The 25,455-nt window shown below is 40.2% G+C and overlaps 1 protein-coding gene across 4 annotated transcripts in view; it reads left to right on the top strand.

The window, feature by feature from the left end:
- Nucleotides 1–25,455, top strand: part of KCNU1 (potassium calcium-activated channel subfamily U member 1) — a 163,567-nt gene that overhangs the window by 133,933 nt on the left and 4,179 nt on the right. For all 4 annotated transcript variants that reach the window (XM_047717060.1, XM_047717061.1, XM_047717062.1 and 1 more), the window contains 6 exons: nucleotides 3,696–3,792; nucleotides 6,909–7,133; nucleotides 8,494–8,680; nucleotides 14,415–14,483; nucleotides 17,134–17,273; nucleotides 24,012–24,203. In XM_047717060.1, the coding sequence (XP_047573016.1) occupies nucleotides 3,696–3,792; nucleotides 6,909–7,133; nucleotides 8,494–8,680; nucleotides 14,415–14,483; nucleotides 17,134–17,273; nucleotides 24,012–24,203 (910 nt within the window). The remainder of the gene's footprint in view (nucleotides 1–3,695; nucleotides 3,793–6,908; nucleotides 7,134–8,493; nucleotides 8,681–14,414; nucleotides 14,484–17,133; nucleotides 17,274–24,011; nucleotides 24,204–25,455) is intronic.

Consider the following 25,455-nt stretch of genomic DNA (forward strand, 5'->3'; position numbering starts at 1 on the left):
CTCAGATAGCTCCTACCATAGTGCTTGCCAGCCTCTCCTACACAGAAAGGTCCCTCACGCAACAGGCTTCTGCCTGTGGTTAGGATGTTGCTTTTCCTTTTTGCCCCGGATGACCTGTGTGGTGTTCTGTGGCTCCTTTCCCCCCTAATAGCACCAGCCTTTAGTTCTGATCTTCATTTCCTAGTTAATAAGACTGCTAGTGCCACACATTCCCACAGGTGATTATTCTCTTTATGAAGGTATATGTCTGCAAGGATCATGTCATTTGCAAGGCATATGGCAGAAGGAAGCTATAGTTAAGGATGGTGAAATAGGTTGCGTCAGGTTTTGCTTGGCAAAGACACCAGATGGATGCCTTTATGATGAAGTGGGGTTCCTCCAGCCTTTTCTTTTATGCAGGTCTCCAACAGGTGTTTCCTCTAAGGCATATCTGTTTTCCGTAACATCAGAATAAAGAAAGATGTTGTCTGTGACAGCTTGTATATATAGATCATGCTTTTATTATGACAGAAAAGTGTACAGTGATTGATTTGGTATTCCAAGTCAAGCAAAAATGTGCTTGGGAGAAGATCATTTTCCATTTTCCAAAAGACATTTAATTTCCACAGCAGGAGTCTTCATTTATTATGGAGATGGAGAAGGGGGGGGAAGTGAAAGGAGGGGAAAGGTGAAAAGGATGAAGAAATTGACCAGAAGAAAAGTAGTAACAGTTATCCCAGACTTGGGTGCTGAGGGTGGGGAGAAGGAGGCCACCTTCCTGAAGGTAACTTTGGTGTATTACACCAACATCTGAGGGACAGTGTCTAGGAAGGTACATGTGGAAAGAAAAATACATTCTATGAGTGAGTAACAGAGCCAGTTCTCCAGATCCTGATAAAAATCAAAAACAGACTCTGGTCTTATGTGTGTTCCCTGATGAGTTTCTTTAACCAGCTTGGCCTAAAGCTATCATTATAGTCCTATGTAGTACCTATGTAGTACCATTAGGAGAGCCTGAGTGGCTGTTTAAATTTGGGGTTGGAGCTGCTGAGTTAAGGATATATAAACCACCAAAAGGCATGTTAAGTTGAAAGAATAAGGTAACCCATTTTGGTTAAACTGACCTTAAGGCTTACATTGCAACATCTTCTGGCCAGGTAAACGGCTAGAATCCACTAAGTTCACAGGGAATCTTCAATGGGGAAGAATACAAAGGATTGCATCTCAGCCTTGGCTAATCTCATTAACAATAAGCTCTTAACTTTCCAAACTCTTCTCCAATGTCAGCCTCTCTGGGTCCTCTCTCTATCCCATTACTTTAAGCCTGACACTTCTAAGCTGACAATATTAAGTTTCTTTGTCTGAAAAATTATGACTTAAGATAGTAATTTAGAAGCTGACTAGGTTAAAGAGATCAAAATTGCTTGATTTTATCTTAGAGTCAGAGTCTTTGGGCCAGGTGTTGAATAACAAGCTGCATTAATTCACAGGAAAACAACAACAACAACAAAAACCTTCACCCTGCAGCACAGAGCACAGTATGTTGTATTTTTCCCAGGACATATAGTAAAATCTCACAGGAGAGTGCTGTCTAACATACTGATTACTATGGCTAAACCTACAGTATGACACTGTACCATATGTCCCAAAAGGTGTCTCAAGAGATAGTAACAGATATTTTTAAATAAATAAATGAATCAATAGATGGTAAGTGCGTGCAGTCAACTAAGTGTGTAAAACACTGGATTATACAAACTCAAAAGGTTTTCTTTTTTGTATGACTTCTCTGAGCCTTTCATAACACTGAAGTGCAGTGTGAATCTAAGAGGGGACATTTTTCTCAAACTTAATTTCACTGCAGAAAGCATTTCCTCACAACTTCTCCAGTAATATTCCATGCAACGTGTTTTTTAGAATAGGCATTTCTGTCAGAATAGGATGGATGTATGCTGTAGTAACAACCATGAAATCTCAGTGACTGAACATAACAAAGGTATCTTTCTTCTTCATGTTACATATCTAACACAGGTCATTGAGGCCAGGGCATTCTGTTGTACATGGGCACTCATGTTCTGGGCTGGTCATCACTACAACAGGTCAAGAGTAGGCCTGAAGAATCACACAGGAGCTTGTCCCCACATCAGCCATCACTTCTCATTGTCCAGAACTAGTCATGTGGCTCCATCTGGTTGCCCATCTGTTAAAGATGGGAAGGAGAATTGGATCTTCTGAGCATCAGTAACCTCAACCTCAGCCATTGTATTTGAATGCCACCTTTACCATTTGTTAGCTCTTTGACCTTTATCCCTAAAATGTGGAGTGGTCTTTAAAGTCTGGTAGATACTGAAATGTTCACCAACCATTTCAGTCACTTCCCATGTTCCTCAACCTCCATAAAGTTAGCAGGAGGCATGTGACAAGTTCTGGTCAATGAAATATGATAAAAAATGATGTGTGTCGGGGCGCCTGGGTGGCTCAGTGGGTTAAGCCTCTGCCTTTGGCTCAGGTCATGATCTCAGGGTCCTGGGATCGAGCCCCGCATGGGGCTCTCTGCTCAGCAGGGAGCCTGCTTCCCCCCTCTCTCTCTGTCTGCCTCTCTGACTACTTGTGATCTCTCCCTCTCTCTGTCAAATAAATAAATAAAATATTTTTTAAAAAATGATGTGTGTCACTTTGGGCCATGGTCAGTTAAAAGTCCAGGCTTGTTTCTCCAGTCCCTTTCTCTTCCCTTGCCTTAATGACTAAGGAGGATACATGTTCTAGGTGTGTGACTCTAAAGATGGTACAGCCTCTGCACCACTCTGAGTGTCTGTGTGGAGCACAGACACCTGTTCACCTGAGCAATATATGTAGTGTGAGTGAGAACCTGTATTATGTTCAGCCCCTGAAATTTTGAGTTGTTTCTGAGACTAAGCCTTGATTCTCCTAACTAAAATAGGTCCAGACTCTAAACTTTCTGTGTTTCTAGAAGGGCTTCCTTTCTTCTCTATTGAGCAAATATGCATTCTTTCAGATATAATGGGATTTTTCCCAAAGATCATCTAACCCTTTGGGTGGTTGAATGTATTACATGACCAGGATTGTGCCCAACTACAGTGTTGGGCGATCATGTGGAGGGCTTTGACAAGACTTAAACTAAGATTAGAGCAGAGTTTAGTCAAATGCAGGCCAGTGATGGAAGCTGTAAAGAATATAAAATGCATGTAATAAGGAGGAAGGTTTCAACAGGGACTCAAACAAAAAGATATGGAAAGGAGAGGGGAGGAAAACAGGCCAAGGAGAGAGATACCATTCATGACTCAATCTCACAGCCTTCACCTATGCTCAGGTGCCCCAAACACCTCCCCTGATTTCTCCCAAGCAATAGTAGCATCACTACAGTAGCAAAATCAAGAGCAAAAATAACTACCTTCAAGGCACATATAGCGTAAGGTAAAAGGAGAGCTTGATATGTCTGCTAAATGCACACACATGCGATATACATATGTGCACATACACACACCAAGTGCTTTGTACGTCTTCAGCTGTGATACACTCTGGACACTCAGATCTTTGTGTCCTTCTGACATGAATCTTTACTCTGGAGTCTCACAGACCAAGGTTATTCTTGTGCTACTCTGTGCTTTGGGTTCAAGGTTCTAATGAGTTTGATATCTTGGCTTTGTTACACCAGTGCCACAAATGTTTTCAGCTAACTCTCCATTTTCCCTGCTTAGGACTTTTCTGTATGAAGCGGAACAAGATTCTGACCATCTTGATAGCAGTGGCATGTTTCATTGGTGCAGAGCAACCGCTTTGGACAGTGTGATTCTGGTAGGTGATCTTGCACCAAATTTCAAATAAGGTAAAGCTATACCTAGGGTAATAATGTCCTTATACTAGTTATAAGCAAGAACCTGCCATTTTTCTTTGTAAACTGTGAATTCCAAAGGAAAACACATTCCTCACCAGCCTGAGTGGTATGCAGGGTAACAGATGTGGCATTTGACAAAGACCATGCAAGTAATATGCTGGATTTGAAACAATTAGATCAGATTGTTCAAGTCCTTCTTCCCCCCTTTCACAGTTTAGCTGAGTCAGTTATTTAGAATAATGTTCTCCTGACATGTTATTTTGCTAGTAAATTTAATTAATTTAAATGCACCAGGGAAACCATTTACAACAACTCCAAAGACTTTCCCTTTTTTTTTAAAGTAAATATTTTCCTAATTATTGGTTTAAAGTTTGGATTTTCTATAGTGGTTTCTCTTAAAGCTGGCTGTACTTATACTTAACACATTAGTCAAGAATGTATCTCCTAGATGCATAACATGGGTGAATCCTAATAAATATTAGAATTCTGTCTCTATCCTGTCTCTGTCCTATCTCTGTTCTCTCAAGGAAATGAACTAACTCAATTTACTGAAATGCTAACAACTAAGATGTGAAAAATCTGTATTCTAATCCACACTCTGACACCTGCTTTCCAGGTGTCATAATCAAAGTGATTGTTTGTTGTATGAACTCTATGTAATTTTTTCAACTATGACTAATTGATAATTATATCTTTTTCTTGTTTTCCAAAAGAGTTATGTTCACTTTTTTTCCTGTTAAACACACACACACACAATCCTTGTGGCTTGGTACCAGTGTTCTAACAGATTATTTTTATAAATTTTTTTGTAAAAGCATGATCAATCATTTGATCAGAAGCATAAAATTGTCAGAGCTGTCATATCAACTAGAAAACCTTTAAGGCTGCTACTGAAATTCACCACTTTAGCAATTATGTCTTCTTGTAAACTAAGCAAAATAAACTCCATTGAACAGGAAGCTAAACATGTTTTTAGTGGGAGAGAAATCATTAGAAAGGTTGAGAAGTTGGTTGCAGATGGAGGCATCCAAGAGACCAAGAAATAGAAATAGCAGATGTTTTATTATACCATATTTCTTAACACAGAGACAGGTTGCTATGATAGATATCTCCTTTATGATACTTGATGTGGAATATAGTTCAGAACACCAACTGAGTCTTTTGATATGTTTAGAAGGGCTTCTAGTTTAAGAAATTCTAAGGGATTTCAAACTTGTGACCATAGAGGAGAAATGTCCCTATTGCAGAATTCAGAGAGGCTTTGAATTTGGTTTCATTTGCAGAAGGGTCAAGTGGAAGTGGTTGATTTAAGCTACTTTGAACAAATAGTGTGTCCTCCCCATTCTCCAAAAACCACCATCTTTCTCAATTGGAAGACAGTTTTGTGCCACAGTTTCTTGGGGAACTTGCCTCTCTGGCTGAGCCATTAACGCACTCTGCCATGTATCTTGTTTCTAATTGTTTAGTTCTACTCAGAAGAGCAATCTTTGGACTTCAGGCATGTTACATTAAATACTGTTAGAGGCTTCATTATTCAAGTTAAAACTAATCGGATTAGCTAGAAACAATTATTTAATAGATTTGGTTAAGATTCACATCACTCTCCAAGAAGGCTCTCCAGACAAGTAGCTTTATTTCCCCTCACAGGGCAATTCCCTTTGAAAAGAGAGTATTTCCTAGTATATGCTAATTTTACGAACTAATTGTGGAGATGTCAGATGTTACTTATTTATCTTGTTAGATTTTATCATCCCCTGTTTCACAGAAGCTTGTCATTTAACCCAGCTAAAGATGGGCATAGGGCAGGATGATATACACATTTGAAGTATTCTGAGTCTTCATGTGCTGAGAAATATAGGCCACACTCATGTATGATGTGCTTCTACGTGCATTTAACCTATTCTCTACCAGCTTCCAAGAGTCCTCCTCTGAAACTCTAGGAGTTCAAGAAGATTCATAGTTGATTAAAAGTATTAAATAATAGCTAATGAGTTGAGCACTGTACTTTCAATATATTATTTCATTTCCACAACAGAATTAGTTTTTATTTTTTAAACCATTCAAACTTAAAGAAATTGAGGGTTAGAGGGTAACCTAGCTTGTTCACAGTCATAAAACAGAAAACAAAATCAGATCTCCAGATCCAGTGCTCTATCTAGCCCATTCCAGAGCCACAAGACAAGGCACTGACTCATTCCTCAAAGAAATCAGACAAAGGCTTGAGATGAGTTTCCTACAGGAATATCATCTCCCTCTCTCTCTTTAAAATTTTATTTATCGCTCTTAAAAGTCTCTGTGAATGTGGGGTAAAGCTCATCTAAATATTTTTCATGTATCTGGTTATTTGGCGGTACCACTTAGAGATATAGAGGAAATGTTAACAATTGGTGATGCTGATGGTAGTACTGGCATGTTCAAATGTTTGGGTTCAAATAGAATTTTTGTGACCTTTTCATTTCTTTTCTGCACTTTGCGTAACAAATTTTCTCAACTCTGGAAAGTATCTGTTGAATGAGTTTGGTATGTTAGGTTGAACTACATGAAGTTACCAATACTCAACCATTTTTGATCCATGAAAAGGCAACTTCATATGTTCCAAAAATCTGTGTAAAAATCCACCAAAAACTGAAACATGTTGTACAACTTTGTGTGATTTTCAGGACTCACTAGAAGACATAAATTTAACAATAGAATTTGTAACATTTTAATTTTTCATTGAATCTTACTATGGCGCATATAAAACCAAAATCTTGTAATGAAAATAAAACATGTACTTCTCACTTGGTTCTATGGTTTCACACCTTAGGGAATAACACTGAGTTTTAATTGACACACTCCATGCTAATAAAAGACTTTAAAAAATGGACTAAGAAGGAACTCCACAAAAAGACAAAAAGTATAATTGCCTCATAGTAGGTAAATTCCGTTTTATGAGCAATTTGCAGAATTTAATTATCCTTATGAAAGTCCTACTATGAATGCACCTGGAAGAGTTGGGATGAGGGGATGGAGCCTCCTTTGAGAAACTCTCAGCTTGTTTCTAAAACTGACCAGACTCTGGCATGCTTATGCTTAGAAACGAATGGACAAGTCAAAACATGAGTTTCGGGACCACGTAGTAGCATGTGTCTTTGGAGATGCTACCTCAACACTGATAGGGCTTCGGAATTTTGTAATGCCCTTGAGAGCTAGCAGCTATACACGAATGGAGCTGAAAGACATTGTGTTCATTGGGTCTCTGGATTACCTGAAGAGAGAATGGATATTTCTACGGAATTTTCCCCGAATATTCATTCTACCTGTAAGTGTCACATTAGAGATAGTGAATATAATGATAGCATAATGGTACTAGCATTAATAATAATAAAATGGTAGTTTGTAATTATATAGTGCTTACTGGTATCAAAAACTATTCTAAGCATTTTACATATATTAACTCATTTTACCCTCAAAATAATTTGTGGGGTAGATTTTAAGTTGTTGAATTTTGGGTATGGAGAGAGTAGATAACCTGTACAAGTTTACACAGCAGGTAAGCAGCAGAATAAAGATTTAAATCTAGATATTGTGGCTCCTGAGTTTATGCCCAGGAGCCACTACATTTTATGTTTATGTTTATAATCATATTTTATGGTCTTTATATAAATAAGAGTTTCTCTGCATTTCTGAATCTGATTCTGACTTAATGTCCACAGCTAAATATTGATACTAGCTAGACTTTGTGGTCTGACTTCACCTTTTCTGAAGACACATTTTTATGGAACACATAATGCCACATGGTCCCTGATAGATGTGTGAGAAGGAGGAATTAGGCTTACATTTCTGAAAAATGGATCCATTATGCATATGTGGCGTTGTGTTTGTAATTGTATTTGCTCTGAACCTTTATACACCCCTATACCATTGTATGTCACTATTTCCCTGGATTAAAAAAAAAAAAGTAGGTTCAGTGTAAAATGCACCCAGAGCAATTAATTTTTTCATGAAATAATGCTGACAATATGTAATATTGTTCAAATTTCAAAATTGGTTCTCTCAAGAAACAAATTTCATTTGCTTTTTTAAAAAGCCACCATAAAGTTCTCTGCACTTACTTTAAGCCATAGAAAGGAAGATAGGAAGAGAACCAGAAACCTCTAGATCTAGCTAGTGTTAGAAATTATTGGTGTTCATCCCTAAGCTACCTGAAGCCAGGACCAGATATATCTCTATTTCTCCACCAAATTGGGAAATAAGCAACCACCACTATGCTAGTTAATCCAGAGGGTATAGGAAAGGTCAGCTGCATGCAAAATTGTGGGGATGCAAAATTTGCCTTTAGATCCATAACTTCAGCTTTACCCCTACTGTTACCCCTACTTTATTTCTCTCACTTGAATCATCTAAATGGATTTAGGCTCCTCCTTCTCCACACTCCTTTGGCTTATCCAGATTTGCTCTCAGTAAAGGGTCTGTGAAGTTTAGTCACACTGAGATATTAATGATCAATGACGCTAAGTGTGTTTACATATCAGGTGACTAAGTTTTAAAACCAAGTCAGTGAAGGCTGAAGTGGCTTTGGCTCAAAAACTGCATCATCCGTAAAGAGCCATTACCATGAGTCATGATATAAAATCCCTCCACCTGAGAAGTCCCTCCTCTACTGGGTTTTCTCTCATTAGGGATCTGCACTCTTTCCTCAAGACCTGCATGCAGCCAACATAGAAGAATGTTCCATGTGTGCTGTTTTATCCTCTTCATCCAAGGCATCAAGCAACCCAGCTTTGGTAGACACAGAGAACATCATGGCCACCCTCAACATTGGATCACTGAGGATTAGCTGCTCTGATCAGTCACCGGAAGAATCACGTAAGAACAACTCCCTGACAGGAGGAGGCTAAAGGAATGGAGTAAGGAAAGAGAATTAACTCCTCTCTGAAGTACTTTGATCATGGGGAAGTTGGGTCAGATATCTTCAAAGACCCCTCCCAACTCTGAGAATTCTGTAATAGAAGTAGCAGGCAGTTAAGTTCTTGGTAATCCTAAGTTAAAAACTATTTCTAACTTCTAAATGGAATGCATGTAACACTGTTTTCCCATTTTAAGAAAAATCACTGAATTTTAAGTGCTGTTTTTGTTATTAATGTAAATATTAAGATAGAAATTGGCACATTATTATAATTAATATTATTTAGTAGTTGTAGTAGTAGTATCAATTCTCACTGGATCTTAGTAGATCCACTACTATTCCTAGTTTTATGTTTGAGAAAATGAAGTATAAATTCTCTTTTACTCTTTTAAGATGCTTTCAATCTATGAACATTAGAAGACTATAAAGTCTCTTCCAACTTCCATAGACTAAGAATGTCATATTGCAGCTTCAGACTGGAAAGAGATGTGAGAAGCAGGATCTATTCAGGGTGGAGATCAAGTCTTTTCTTCCTTTCTCTTCCTCTTTTTTTTTTTTAATTTTATTTATTTATTTGACAGAGAGAGATCACAAGTAGGCAGAGAGGTAGGCAGAGAGAGAGGGAGGAAGCAGGCTCCCTGCTGAGCAGAGAGCCCAATGTGGGGCTCAATCCCAGGACCCTGAGATCATGACCTGAGCCAAAGGCAGAGGCTTTAGCCCACTGAGCCACCCAGGTGCCCTTTTCTCTTCCTCTTAATGCCTAGTACAATTATGGTCACTTCGATGCTTACCATATACTTAATGAATTGAAGCAAGTGAGCCAGGAAGCTGGACTCTTGAGGAGTTCCCATACATTTCACTGTACCCAAGTGTTTGAGGTAAATCCCCACTAAAAATTGTGGTTTCCCTTCTCCCCTCAAATAGGAAAAGGCTTATCTATTCATCTATTTCTAAAATTGACTACTAGACATTCAACCTAATATGAAAGTGTTATTAGTGAAGAATTTTCTGTATCTAAAACATATTTGCAACTCAAAAAATAAAAATAAATCATTTTGTGGTCCCCTTAATCCAGCCATTTCCCTTGGGGATGTTGATCATCAGGATCAGGAACTCAGTCCTCTGTGCAGTCCCGTGCAGATGCTGAGCATAGCTGTTCCACTATGCATGGAACTTGGAGCAGTCAGACATCACAGAAATTGCAAGGCTTTCATGATTCTGGTTGTGGATAAAAATGTTCATATGTCAAATTAGGACACCGAAAGAACTCTCTCTGACTTCTAGGTCACTGTTGCTAGGTGGGAAAGTAGAAGGTTCTTGGGCCAAAGGAATAAATGAGTAATCAACCCTACTCCTTAGTAGGTGAACTGAGCCAGCTACTTGAGATGCCCTTCCTAAGTAAGAAAAGTCCACTTGGCACCCAGAGTTTCAGGGTGTTTTGCAAAGCAGACTGATAACAAAGCACTTTATAAATAGCAAGGTGCCATGAAAATCCAGACTAAGGAGGTATGAGCCATTTCACTGATGAGCAAATCTAAAAATGTTGTTGTGTTCTGCACATAAATTCTTAGCATAGCAATTAAGCTCATTCAGATTTACATGAGATATGTGTGTGGTATATGTGTGAGTAGGTGTGTGTAAATGAATACACCATACTTACAACTTTCTATGACTGGACAGAGAAGTATTCACTGTAAAGGCAATATCATCAATATACAAATGAAAATGCCCACATAACATAAGCCAGAGATAAACTGACATTGGTCATCTAGTTAATCATCTGGGTGACTTGTCCTTTCTACTATTAGTTTTACTTAAGTCTCACATCTTGTATAGGCTAGAAAGATAGAAACATGTGAATTTAGTCCTAGTTTCCTTTATATCTAGTGATTTTAATCTTTTCACTTATTTATTAATACAACAAAACAATGTTGTTCTTGTATGATGTGCCATGTACTCTGTTACAGGTTAAGAGGTTGCCCTCAAGGAGAAAGAGGAATTGGTAGAAGGAGGTAAAGGAGAAGGGGGGAAAGATTTGGAAAGGAGGCAGAAAAAAATAAAGGAATATCAAAGAATTTCAATCATTATGAAGTATGAGTAGGTGCTTTCCCCAAAGACAATAGCGAAAGTTTAGTGAAAAATGTGTGGTGTAGGTTGTGCACCATTTCTTTTATGGATGTCATCATACCCTTTTGTGTAACCAGGAAATACAGATCCAGTCAGGCTCTACTGTGCCACCTAACAAAGGTCATGGAATCTGCTTATCTGGTGCCACAGCATCAGTAAAGTCACATTATGAACTTGTGAAGAGCAAAGTATCATTATTCAGAAATTTCATCAATTACTCTGGCATTATAAGAATATACCTAGAGTTTATATCTAGAGATTCCCAATCCTCGGAGAAGCCTGTTTGGTTCTCTTAATATTCTTCCCATTACACATTAATACTACTCTTGTGCTATCTCTAAGAGGTGGAAATGGGGATATATGCCCCCAAGAATTGACAGTATAAAGGATTATGAAATTCTACTAGGAGGCAGAGAACACTTTGCATGCTGAGCTCCAACATAAGACTAGCTAATGAACAAACAGTTCACTTTCCCTTCTTCTAAGACAATGGTTGTCAACAAGGGACAGTTTTGCCCCCAAAGGCATCTGACAATGTCTGGAGACAGTTTTGGTTGTCACAACTTGGGGGGATACTATTAGCATCTAGTGAGTAGTAGTCAGAGATCCTGGTAGACATCCTACAAGGCATAGGACAGCCCCACATAGTTTCAAACAAACAAACAAATGAACTTTTGGGTCCCAAAGATTAATTGTACCAAGATCAGAAACCTTGTCCTTGCATACCTGGTGAGACCTTTGTGGAATGTGGATTTTCTCACATCTTTAGTCATGATAAACTTATATATGAAGGCCATCTTGGACCACCAAGACTATTCCATACAGTGATTCACCACGGGGTGTTGGGGATTGGGGACAGCAGAGTGAGGACTCTCTGAAAGATGTATAAGAATGCCAGCCCTCCTGGACATTTCCATGGGAAACTCTAGGCTTTCCAGTGATGCTCTAATTGCTGCCCTGTCACATCATAAGGAGAGCAGGTTGGCAAACCTAGGTACTGAACTAAATAATCTGTGGCATAATCTAAACATATAACGGTAATTAAGTCTGACAACTTAATATGCTACTGAAATTTAAATGTACAGTAGTGATCTACAATTAAGCAATCTTTTGTAATAGCACCCTGCCAGACTGGAAGATTTCAGGTATAATACTATGTACTATTAGGTAGCAAAAATATTGACATTAGTACAGTATACCCAGGCTACGATCTGACACATATTCAAATTAACCATTGCTCTACAAGACAAGATAGTATTAGGGCATAAATTCAGTTGCTGTCCTTCTGCTGATGTCCAAAGCAGTTATTTCAACTGTTGTACATATGTCTGCACCCAATAAGATCATTTGAGATCGAAGTATTTGACTGTATATACTGAAATCACAGATTTGATATGACTGTAGTAAAATTCTGATATCTCTATAGTTTCTACTGCTCACAGCAGCCAGAGGGATCTTTTATAAATATTTAGTAGATAATGTCAGCTCCGTACTTTAAACCCTATAATGTGACCCATGACAATTATAGGAAGATCACATAGGGTCTTGCAGGCCTGTAGGGAGTTTGAATTTTCTCCTACTTCGTCCTGTTCATACTGGCTTTTTTCTACCTTGGATTCTTTATCCCATTCCCTCTGCCTGGGTTGGTTTTCACCCCTCAGAACTCCATTCCAATATCAGAGAGGACTCTCTTCAGACCCTATCTAAAGTCATCTTCCCTCATCAATCACTGGCCCCTAAAAGTTAGGTTTTTCCACAGTACCTATCACTGAAAATATTTTATATTTGCATCATAGAGAATGCCACTGGGCAGGGACTGTTCAGAATCCTAGCATGGAGAAGACTTTCTTTAAATACTGGAAGAAGGAGCAAGGAAGGAAAGGTGCATAGAGCAGAGAAAGCATCTAACAGAAATCTGAGAATAAAGTAAATCTTAGTTCCCCCAATCTTCATGCATTATGGAAATCCCAGAGACTTTTTCTTAGGAAAAATAGTTGGAAGGTATTCAGATCTCATTACAAATAAGACTTACCAATGAGTTAGGATATCTGATCTCTAGTTGTGATATAAGCCTTCCTCTTAAATAGCTGTGTGAACATGGTTAGCCCTCTGGTCTTCTACCTGCCTACCTGAAGTTGAAGGGTTTACTGAATTCCTAAGGTCCTTGCCAGTTCTAACTATAAACTAATAGCTTGGGAGCTTCCTATGGAGCATCAGGTTTCCCCCCAAATTCATCTTGAAGTATGACTCCAAATTTTAGCTGCTCTCAGAAACATATTCAGCTCTTCTCTTCATTAACAAGAAGAGCCGCTTTCACTGAACGTCTTAGGGAAATGGAGAAGCTGGTAAATATTATAGCATATAGCATTGTCTCTGGAAAGAAGAATCTTCTTCTGGGTCATTTCTCTTCCACTGTCCCCATCTCAGCAGCCCTCCTGTTGTCTGCCGTCACCCTGTCTTACCACCATGCTCATCTCCATCCATTCCCCATCTTACCCCGTCCCCTCCCGTGTGCCTGGCTCAGTAAACAGCAGACCCTCTTCCATGACAGTAGGGAGTTTTAATTATAAGTAGAATTTTTACCTTTCCCAGTAGTGTGTCCCTATTACATAGTATTCTCAAATAGGTTCAAGAAAGGTAACCAACAGTTTTAAAGGATCACTTCTGATGAGGTCATTATGTGTATGTATCTTTTTTAAGTGGACCCCAGCTCCCCATTTCTCTCTTCCCTTTTCATTCTTTACATTTTTTAGTTTGGCTTAGAGACAAAAACTCTGGTCTTCTGCCTGGTTTTGAGCCTGTCCCTAGTTCCCTGCGTAGTAGCACTTGTCTCAGGCTGGTGCTATGCATCGCTGTCCTGTGGAGTCGAGGCTCACAGAAGAATGTGAAGGGTTCCACCTCCTCACATAGGAGGGAATTCTGTAAACTGAAAGCAAAGCTCAGAGGCTCCAAGTGACACCCTGCCCATCTTTAAGGAACTTCTGAATTGAGGCAGGCCAACCAGGGATGGGAGGCAGCCGATTCTGTGGAAGAAGAAAGAAGACATGAGCGGTGCTTTGTGTGCACTTGAATATCCAGAGACCATCTCCAAGAGGCTGAGAGCACTAGGAGTCAGAAGCCTTTTGTTGTGTGCCAGAAACACTGGTGGAACAGCCCCACCTATTTATTCATGGATTCCTGGAAGTTCTGCATGCAAATGGGTATGCATTCTAGCACTACCACTCCACAGAGAATAATCATATTTTACTACTGTGGTCAATAAGCAGCCACTGGATGAGCTTTGCCTTTTTTGAAGTTCACTTTAAGTGCCATTTAAAACACACACACACACACACATACACACACACACACACACCACTTCTTAAAAGAATATGCTGAGGAGGCCCCAACTTTCCCCCCTAAATATAGAAAAAAAAAAAAGACACAAGGATTTGGACACGAGAGTAACTTTGTTAAGATGAAGCACCAACTTACATGGTGGGCTTCTCCATCCTTGCCAAGTTTTGTAAGCCACTTTGTTTGCATTTATCCATCTCTTTTCTTCTTTGTTGTGGTCTGTGTCCACAGGAAGGGATTCAGCCTACAGATTTTCTGGGACGTCAAAATATCGAAGAATCCCCATGCTTACAGAACTGAGTAAGTTGTGTTTCAAGGACAAAACGCAGGGAGAAAACTTTGTCATCCATAACTGATTTCCCAAGTTTCTTTTTAGAATCCACAAAGGACTGAGGAATCAGAATGGGCCCCAGAGAAATGTTAAGTGTTTGATTAGACATTACATTGGGCTTTTATCTAACTGGTGACATCATGCAGAGCATGGTATATCTGGGTGTCAGGGTGCAGGAATAACATCTGTCTTCTCCTTTTATTTAGTTATCAGGAAAGGGAGACCAGTAGCTGGCTCAGTCTTGTTTGGAGGAAATCTCCTAGGGGTGAGGCATGGGTTTGAGGAGGGCTATGAAGAATGTCCCTATACCCACTTACCTACCCATCGTGGGACTTTAAATCAGACAGCTTCCTTTCCTGTAGTGATACCAGGGCTGGGATTTGGGTGACACATATGAGGCACTCAGGATGCAGATGTTAAGGAGGCACCCACTGCTGGGGTCCTTAAATGTTGTGTCCCAAGTGTCTACTTTGTGTCATCTTAATCCTGACCCTAATGGTCCTGCTCTCCTAAAATGGAAATACTTGATGCAGAAATACCAGAACAAGCTGTTATCACTCATCAACACCTTACAGTAAATACACATATATGAGACTTTCCTAGATGTAAAGAGCTCTGGGAATAGAAAGCAGGGTGGGAAAGGCAGGGAGGGTGCCTGTGTGTATTTGGGGATATGTTGGGAGGAAACAGGGGACACACTGAGATTCAATACTGACAATAACTGATGTAAAAAGGGGAAGATATGAAAGAAGGGAATAGTGTCTTTAAAACAGATTAGTACCTGAAGCTGTCAACCATAGTTTTTATCTGTATTTTCTTTTTCTATCCTTTTGAACTGTATTTAACCCAAGGTGTATATGCCCTGAAGACATTGATTAGAAGACTGTAATGTAAGTTGGAGTAGTCAGGAGGGGACCAACCAGCTTCTCACTGGACCCAAAGTACATCTGGTCACTCTTCAGGGACTCAGAGCTTGGAAAGACTTGCTGGCACCAGGCAGCCCTTGTTAAATTAGTCTAACAAATCACTTGTCAGCTCACTCAGTTTTTTGTTCCTTCACTGGCTGGAAAGGGTCAGGATGACATGAGAACTGCAAGTCTGACTGCCAGCACTTTGGTACAGAATGTACCGTGGCATACAGGAAAATGTCTAGGAGAATAAAGGCCAGTAGTTTAAGATGACACAGCAAGTTTTGGACAAGGTCTCCTGGGGTATGTGAGCATGTCTTGGATTGGCAATGCAAGGAGAAAAGAAAATACATGTGCATAAAAAATGTGGGTTGATATTATCATGCATTTCTCATCTTTTATAAAAACATGGAGTAATTTAAAGAATTAAAGAATAATCCAATCTTAGTTAGGAATGTCTTCTGCATCATATGCCTGGTAGATTTGGTTTGATCTATAATATGACTGTCACGAACTGTGCAGGATGTAAGTAAGAACTATGCTTACTTGCAAACCTACAAGGTAACCTGCCACAGTTTCATGGACACTAACAGAAGACACGAGACCACTGGGTCAGAGATAAAGAACAGCTTACTACTCAAAGCAAGGCCATAGCCAGAGTATGGCCAGATAATTTTATGCTGCTTGACCAAGGCCTTGTTCCTGCAGGGTGACATGAAAAGGGCCATATAATACCTGGACCCACCATGGATTCCTTTATAGGAGAGGAACCCTGGGCTTCGGGAACCAGAACTTTTTATAATGGGCAGTAAGCATGATTCTCTTTGCTCTGGTGAGAGATATTATCTCTATCTTCCCATGCTATTTTCTACTTAAACATTTTTGAAATAATAGTCTTGGAACAAAGGCAGTCAGTGCTTCTGTTTGTACTCCCAACAATGACTAGTTGCATTTCCTTCAGAAGCTTCCTCCAGGGATCTGAGTTGCAGCCTGGGTCAATTAGAAACAGGATAATAGTTACTTTGGCTATTGCTACATGAGCCCCAGTTAGGAGAGTTCTCTAAGCACTGGTACTCAGAGTGGTAGTCCATGAATCAGCAGCATCTGGAAGCTTGTTGTACACCTAGAATCCCATTCTTACCCCTAGACCCAATGAATCATAATCTATTGTCACATGATCTCCAGGAGATTCATATGCACATTAAATTTTTTATAAGAACTGCTTTAACTCATTCTGAATGTAGATAACTCTAAACACCCAAGTAAATACCAGGGTATCTATGGCATAGTATTATGAAAAATGTCTGTAACTGGGGTGACCATATGTTCCCATTTATACTTGTTTTCCCAGGGAAGTTATTGAGAGTATCTCCTTTTACTTCCAAAAGTGTCCTCGCTTGAAAGATAAAGTATATAAAGGTTACACTGGGAGTTGTTTGGAGGAGCTGGCCTGGGGTGCAAGTATATGCCCTTGATGATGAAGGTACCCAAAAAGGATACATGTGTTTAGGGGAGGAAGATACTTGGAAAGAAGAAAATATAGATAGATAGATGAAAGATAGCTAATGAAGTAAGGGCAGATCCCACATTGACCCCAGCATAGACATCAAATTCTTTGTTCAGTGGTCATCCCTTGGCTTGCTTAGTATGGCAGTCCAATATTCTTAAGCTTGTCTGCCTGTCTTTCCTTTTTTCTTCTTTTGCCTTGCAGAAAATCCTTCCAATATCCACTATATTGAACAGCTGAGTGGACTGGATGAAACCTTCTCAGGAACAAGCCTACACCTCAGCACGTCCTTTTCCACAGGCACTGTATTTTCTGGCAGCTTCTTGGATTCCCTCCTGGCTACAGTAAGTGCAGCTAAGTGCAGCTTGCAGAGGGGAGAAAGGATGGTTCAAGCTTTGGGAAATAATGAGAATGCCTCACAATTCAGAGTTCTCTTTGATTTTCTGAAAAAGCTGTTCACATACATTATTTCATCTTTCTTCACAACTACTTGGCAAACAAGGCCAAATTTTTACATTTTCAAGATTAAAAACGTATCTGGCCCTTAGAACCAGAACACTTGGTACCAGGAAGAATGAGCACATAAAAAGCAAAGTGCCCACCTTTTAGCTTCTATTACATCTTGGCAGACCAAGCTCTGGTTTCAGAGCTTAGAAGACACTGCTTTCTTTTGTCTCTAAAATATCCCCAACAGCTTATACAGAAATTTGCCATAAGGGGATATGGAGACCAAGGAAAAGCTTTGGCCTTTGGTGGTATGAGCTTCGTTCAGAGTTAAGCCCACTCTCCCTCCATGCTGCCCCACTCCTGAGGTATGGTTTTGATTACGCGGTTGCTCTTCAGCTCTCCGGTGCCCTTTAGCTTCTGAGCAGGTCCCTTGCCTTGGACACGGTATTTATGTAAGTGGCGCTGATCCACTGGGCGAATACCTACTCTGTGCAGGGCACACTGTTCTAAGTGCCAGGAGTACAGCAATGATGAAACAGACTAACATCTGTGCCCATGCGGAGCTCAGGCTCGTAGAGGAGAGTAACAGAAACATGATAAATGAGGAACATATGTGGCATGTCAGAGAGCTAGAAGACTAAGGCAATGTGAGATGAGAAATACAGGGTTTAGGAAAGGAGCTGAAAGTTGTAATAGTGTGGCTAAGGAGGGAAGGCAGCACTGACATGGTGGCATGGCAGTCCAGCTACGGAGAAGAGAGCACACGCCATTCTGATCTTTGGGGAAGAGACACACTGGGCAGAGAGAAGGGAAAAGGCAGTGAGCTGTAAGTACTCTTGGTTAAGTCAAGGAATTGGACCAAAACACAAAATCTATACATAGCCATTGGTAAATGGCTGCAAGAACTCCTCTGAAGGAAATCCTTGTTGTCTAAGACCTCCCAGACTCCTCTCCCCATATTTTCCATGGAAGGGTTGCAACCTAGCTGAATAACAGTGTACAGATTCCCAGGGCTCTGAACAGTTTGATAAACTTGCAGCCTTCTGTAATTCCATGTGGAAGGGGCATCATTCCTGAACTGTGTGGATGCCTCAAAGGCACAGTTGGCACTTTAAGAGGAGTGTGCCAACGTGCTGAGTGTGCCACGTGAGCCACACGTGCTGCCCTCATAGTATTAGTGCCACTGGTCCTGAAGGGATTATGTTGCCTTGGGCTCTGCTTCCCTAAGCCTTGGGGATGGAGGGTGGTCCTCATAAACCCCATCAAGCTCTCAGAGAGATAAAACCATGTCAGTGATAGTTTAACATTGAGCATGTTGGTAGACAATGAATTTCCTAAAGGGTTAGGCAGCATTCAGCCTTAACTGAGCCAGGAGTCAAGTCAGAAGACTTTTCTGGGAAGGTGGCTCTGTCAGGGAAAGAGTTTTATCACTGTCTGTCATTGATATGTTACTTTGCCAGTAATTAATGATTGGAGTGTCAGGCAGGAGGTGACTTTAGATGAACTGGACCTGTCTGCAGGATACATTTTAAATGGGGTTAAGGTCCCCATTCTCCTCAGAGATCCCTAGATGGCAGGCAGCTTTGTGCCTTAAATTAAACTGGGGCTTTAATTAAACTCCACTGGACCCTAGAGGTAGGAACAAAGTCACCAACTCTGTTTAGAGCTAGTGGGAAGGGCAGGATGGGCAGAGAAGAGCTGAGAGAGTAGACATAAAAATAAATGAGCACATAATGTCAACCAGCATAGCAAACACAAACTTGGTCATGGGAGCCAGAAGCTGGGCCTCTCCCCACTCACCATAGGTCCTGTGACCACACTGAGGAGCGGCACTGCCTCCAAGGGTACCTTCAGATATTGTATCAGTGGGCTTCTCAGTGGGAGAGGATGATTTAGTCCTCCTAGAAGAGGAAATAAGCTATGTAAAAACTCAGAGGAGTCTTTCCCACAGTGAAGTCTGTAGGAGAGAAAAATCCACACACTGTTCCTGATCCAGGGGAGAATCACACAAGGTCACAACCATAACAATCGAGCTTCAGGGCAAACCTTTCTATCAAGGGGACTGGCTTGGGTCTTGACCCTCTGCATATCTATTTACCTAGTGGCATTCTGCCTCAGCTCTTGAATCCTTAATGATTCATGGCACAACAAAATGAACACACTTTAATACTATTTGGATCTCCAGTCCTAAATCCCTGGCCATGATGAGCTGAACTAGACCTTTGAAAATGATCAGGTCATACTGCCAACTCTTGATTCCCTTGTCCCTAGATCTGGTGCTACTGGGTCCACTTGGATCTCTAAAGGTGGGGGTGACTTTCCATTGTCCAGCCACACAGAAAGAAAGAGCCCACAGGCCAGGTTCGGGCCTCCAATTCTATCATCTTGAGTCTTCTGAATACCATTTGATCTTGGCTGGCCTCCTGACCTTACATCTGGTTTCCTGGAATTGAGAGCAGTAGCCTCAGAGAAGAGACCATTTATCCTCTGGCACTGAAACATCTGGGAGCCACCACTGTGTAGCTGCAGCATACATGCGACCATACTCCAGTTTCTTCTCTGTACATATTGGAGCACCAATATGGGAAAGAAAGGCAAAGCTCTTGGTCTTAAAGTTAGGACAGCAGTTGTGGGCTCCATGGTTATCACTACCTCTAACACATTCCCATGGAAGCTGCCACTAAGGATCACAGTTCTCTGCCTCCAGATCACACCCACAGGTCTTTTTCAACACAGACCTCAAGGCAACTTCTGCCAATAAATTTTCTTGTTGGAATAATATTAATAATCATAGCAACAGCTGTGATAGGAAGAGTAATTACATCTTTGAAGGACTTACTTTGGACCAAAGTCTTTGCTACCTTGTTTAATTCTTCTTTCAACCCAAATAGGAGAATACAATTATGAGCCTCATTTTACAAATCAAGATTCTGAGGCTTAGCGGGAGAATGAAGAGCCACAATCACAGCCCTTACAGATGACAAACTGGTTTTTAAACCCCACTGTGTGTGATTCCCAAGTTAGACCTCACTGTCACAGTCCACTGTCCTTCCAGAATGCTCTTTCTGTGATTATGCGTATCCTTCCAGTGCACTGATTTTCAAGTTTTGCTTAAAGGAACCTGCCCCCTGGGTGCTCAGTAGGTGCTGAACAGACAAGCAGGGAGGGGCCCAGGGTGCACCTACCCCATCATGCCCCCTGCCTGCACCTGTCTCTTCAATCAAAATGACTGCTTTCCTCTGTGCTGTGTGTGAGGCTTCTCCCTAGGATTTGATGTGAAGTAGGATTTCCATTGTTAAGAAGACTTAGAAAACCACTCCCTAAAAGTTAGAATATATGACCAACAGAGAGGGAGACATAAAATGAAAGGACCAGAATCCTTTTCTCTCTTCTAAGACAGATTTTCAGTTTCCAGTCAAGAGTCCTGTATGAGAAATAAGAGTCTACCATCCCGCCCCATTCTGCATGTGCTTTTTGTCCCATAACCCCCCCCACCCCAAAGAACACCCTTCAGGGTGTTCTTCCAATGTGCTGTCCAGCTCAATGCACCAAGAGATCTGTTTTCCACTGCTGCATGGTCAGAAGTTATAATTAGAGGTCTGTTTCCTTGATGCCCACACCACACAGGAGTGTAAGGGGAAACATAGAAGCATTCAGAACAGACTCCCTCAGGAAAAAGTTAGTTATCACCTCATCCAAGTCAGAAACAAGATGAGATCACCAGTCTTGACTCCGACTTCTCCCCCTTTTTCTCCATTCCCCCTTAATAAATGCAAAGGAATGAATGTGCAAGAACAAAGCCTGAATATTATTAAGTAATATATAAGTTGTGAGAGATACCACGGATTAGCTAAAAGTTAAGACACTTTGGGCTGCAACATTTTCTAACCCTGGAAGTCCAAATTTTAGTAAATCTGATTATATTAGAAACACTATCCAAGTTTAAAGGTCTTAAAATATTTGAAGCACATTTCAACTTTTGTATTTTCTTGAGAAAGAAAAAAGAAAAGGAAAGGAGGGGGGAAGGAAAGAAGGAAAGGAGGGAGGAAGGAAAGAAGGGGGGAAGAAGGGAGGAAAAAAGAAAGAGATCAATACCATAGAACCCCGAATAATAAGAATATTAGCTGAGCTTATGGAGTAAGGGTGATATGTAAATCCTTTTATTTTCCCCAATATAGAATTGCAATCCTTTTGATGTCAAAACTGAAGAAATGATATATTCAAAATCTAAGCCTCTCTCAGTTAAATATGTAAAGTACATGTTTCCCTGGAGCCCTTGACACCAGGATAACCCTAGAATTTACACCTTTTCTTTAATCAGTGGAGAATTATTCTAACAGCATTACGTCTAATCACTCTATACTATGGTCACTTGTTCTTAAACGGATTGTGGTTCAACCTGGATTTACATCCCCTGTTCATGCCTGGATTTCAGGGAGCTGATTCCATAAGCACACTTCTGGGTGATAGCAAAATGGAACAAAGAAGAAGTAAGGAGACCATCAGTCAGGGAATCACTTCAGTCAGGGTGTTAGAAGGAAAAGGCAATTGAAGTCATCTTTTAACCTAAAAACTATTTTAAAACTTATTTTCCTGTTTCATATTGCTTATATTATTTCCCAGACCCTCTTGTCCCAATGGCTTCTACATTTTACCAGCAATATTTGTTTATTTGTTAAAAACTGACTGCCAATTGCAGTCAATATTCTTACAGTTGTTGAACACCTGCCTTGTTCAATGCACCCCTGAGGGCATGAATATTAAATAGACAAAGTCTGCCCTCTGAAAGACCATATCATTTAAGGAAGTGCTGCCCCAGAGGGTAATCTAAGCACCAACCAGTGTCAGAACCACCAGAGGTGGCATTTAAATTTCTGATTCCCACTCCTCTCTATACAGTCTGATCCACTAGATCTTGGATCCCAAAAATGTACACTCATGAATACCCTTCCAGGCGATCCCAATACATGAGAACAGAATTTCATAATGTGTGTGGTATATCTCATTTCATCCCACAAACAATGCTCAAAGATGGTACTGTCATGTCAACTTTAAAGGTTATAAAACTTTCTGAGAAAATACATCAGTTGTTCAAAGGTACTCAGTTAGGACATGGTAGCCCCAAGATTAAAAGTCAGGTATGTTTCAGACAAACTCCTAACTATAAAATACAGAAGGATGAAATGGACCAAAAGCCAGTGTCTGTGGGATCTCCAAAAAAAGGAAAACTTCTTTCTGATGAGACGACCAGCATAGAGTTTGCTAGTCAGAGGGCTTGATGAGTTATCGGTCAGATGTTCCAAAGCAAAGGTATGGAGGAGTGCATAGGTAGCTTGAGCAGCAGATAGACTGTCATGTGCTGCAGGGCACGATTAATGGAGGAGATGATCTTGGTTTCACAGCAAGGGTATGACATTTAAGGTTTGAGAAGGTGGGCGGCATGATTTGATTCATGTCCTAGAGAATCTCTCCGGAAACATTTTGAACATGAATTGCAAGTAAGAATAAAAACAGTACAGGAAGACTAGCAAACAGGCCCCCATCATAATTCAGTCTGCAGAAGACAAGTCCCTGAATTTAGAGAAAGTGAATGGCAAAATTTCTATGACAGTAACAATTGAGGTCATTCCTAATCTTTTTCATAAAAACAAAAGTATTGACTTTTATATAGGTAATAGATAAACATGTAACTCCTCCTGTCTAATGGAGTAAAAGTCTAATTTAGATAAAACAAAATGTTGAACATTTAAAACACTATGTAACTATGTATTCAATAGATTTTGGAAAATCTAATGGGTAATATATTACAGTGCTATTTACATGTATGCCAATGCCTAGTTGACACTAAATATGGTAGGAATCCTTTGGGAAAGTATTTTAAGAAAATAGTTAGGGTTATTCAGACTCAAAGTAGTTGCAAAATAAGAAGATGTCCCACATGTCCTCCTTTGGTTTCATTTTGATGCCAAAGATTCCAAAATTCTATTAATTTATTCAACACCTACAATTTGTATAGTACACAAGAACTAGGGGAGACCTAAATATTAATAAGACCCAAGTCAATACCTGTCCTCATGTAGGTCACAATCAAAAGGAGGAGACCATCAGTCAGGGGATCCCTTCAGCCAGGACATTAGGAAGGAAAAGGCATTTGAAATCATCTTTTAACCTATTTAATATAAGCAGACTCACATCCAGAAGATTCAGTAACAGATGACAGTAATAGTATCAGTAGTCCCCTAAGGAAAAATCTATAGAAGTCACATTAAGTACATAGTTTTAAAAATATATTGATGATTATAAGGGTATCTGTGGCCCAACACACTCCTCTGGTTATTTTTGGAGGAGGGGAAATCCTTGGTGTTAGTATCATTACCCATTTTCTTCTTGTGCACAGTGTAAGTCAAGAAGGAGCAGGAACTGGGTCAGTGTTATTTTCTCTGTACTCTGCCTAACCCAGTGTCCTACCTGAACTGAGAGCTTTTTAGTTGATTTTAATAATGATGACAGACCCTGTTTTGCCTCACTGCGTCCATTTTAACCAGCGATGCCCCCTAAGTCTGCAAGACTTTACATCTCCACAGTGTCTGTGCTCACTCTTCTAACTTTGCACGTGGCTTGTCCTTGCTTTCCAGGCCTTCTACAATTATCATGTCCTGGAATTACTTCAGATGCTGGTGACAGGAGGGATAAGTTCTCAAATGGAACAACACTTTGATAGGAGTGTCTGTGGGATGACAAACCATGGTACTTCATTGACGTCTGAAAGAATGCGGTGTAAACTGGGGATTCTGTCCTTAAATGAAACTATTTTGTCAGACATTAAAGTGAGTCTACTCTTATCATAATAAAGGTTCCCACTTCCTTGCTACTCTGGGTTTCTGAAAATGATTCAGGCTCTTTGGGTTCCTAGATGGCTTAGAGCATAGAAATAATACCAAAAGCTAATAAAACTGTGTATTCATAGAATATTTTAAAATTTAAAGTGCATTTTCATGTATCCTATTTATTTTTTTACAACAATTCTAGGACGTAAGTAAGGCAAGTATTATTATCCTCATCTTTCAGATAAAAAAATCCAAGTATTCAGGAAGCATCTGAGAAATATAACTTTGTACCTTAGCAAGTTTATTAATAATTATTATAACTAATATTTACTGTGCTTGTCTGCTTTGTTGTTGTTGTTTACTTAATCTGTCCAAGGATTTATATGGTAGGCATTGTTATTAATTGCACTGAACAGATCAAGAAACTGAGACTCAGAGAAACAAGGACTTGCCTGAGACCACATCGTGTCCCGCTGGAAAAGCAGGGAACCCTCCAAGGCAGTCTGACCCAGGTTCTGCTCTCTCTTCCTATACCTGAGCTGATAAAGAAATCTGAACATGTCAGTCTAAATCAGGCAAAGGGGTTCTGTGTTTGGGTCTAAGACTCTGATTGGGCTAGCCAGGGGAAAATGCTTGAATTTTCTAAGCCCACTGAGCTAGTGAGCAGTGGATTATGGCAAGGGGAAAAGGTCATTATGGCAAAGTCATGGGGCAGCTGTGTGTTTGGGCAATGACTAATGCAATGAGTAATGTACTTATCAGTGCCTTTTAGTCTAGCTTTGGTTGACATTACATTTAGCCCTTTACCAGTGTCTAGAACAGGACATTTTAAGGACATATTTTTTGTTTGTTCAGAGGACATCAGCAAAGCCCCCTTCACATGGAGCAGGCTCTTCCAGGTCTCTGCACCTGATATGTCCTGATAGATACTGCCAAAGAGGGAAAACCCCATGCTTCGTACATCTGAATTCCAGGTGCAAATAACATGGCAAAGTTCTCTTAGCACATTCTGGTCCTTTGTATTTCTGTGGTCCTGGGCTCCTCACCTGAGACTGACTTGTGAGTGATTATAAGCCCAGAACAACTGCTGCTGGCAACCTCTTGTCAGTATCAGAGGTGACAGTAGACTGGGCAACATTGCTTTCCTTCCTTTCTCTACTTGAATCTGGTCCTCACCTTGTTTTCTACCCTAGCAAATCACATAATGAGACAAATTGTTCTCATGTGACTTCATTGAATCCATTTGCTGCTG

The sequence above is a fragment of the Lutra lutra genome, chromosome 2, assembly GCF_902655055.1.
Source record: "Lutra lutra chromosome 2, mLutLut1.2, whole genome shotgun sequence".
Classification (NCBI taxonomy): Eukaryota; Metazoa; Chordata; class Mammalia; order Carnivora; family Mustelidae; genus Lutra; species Lutra lutra.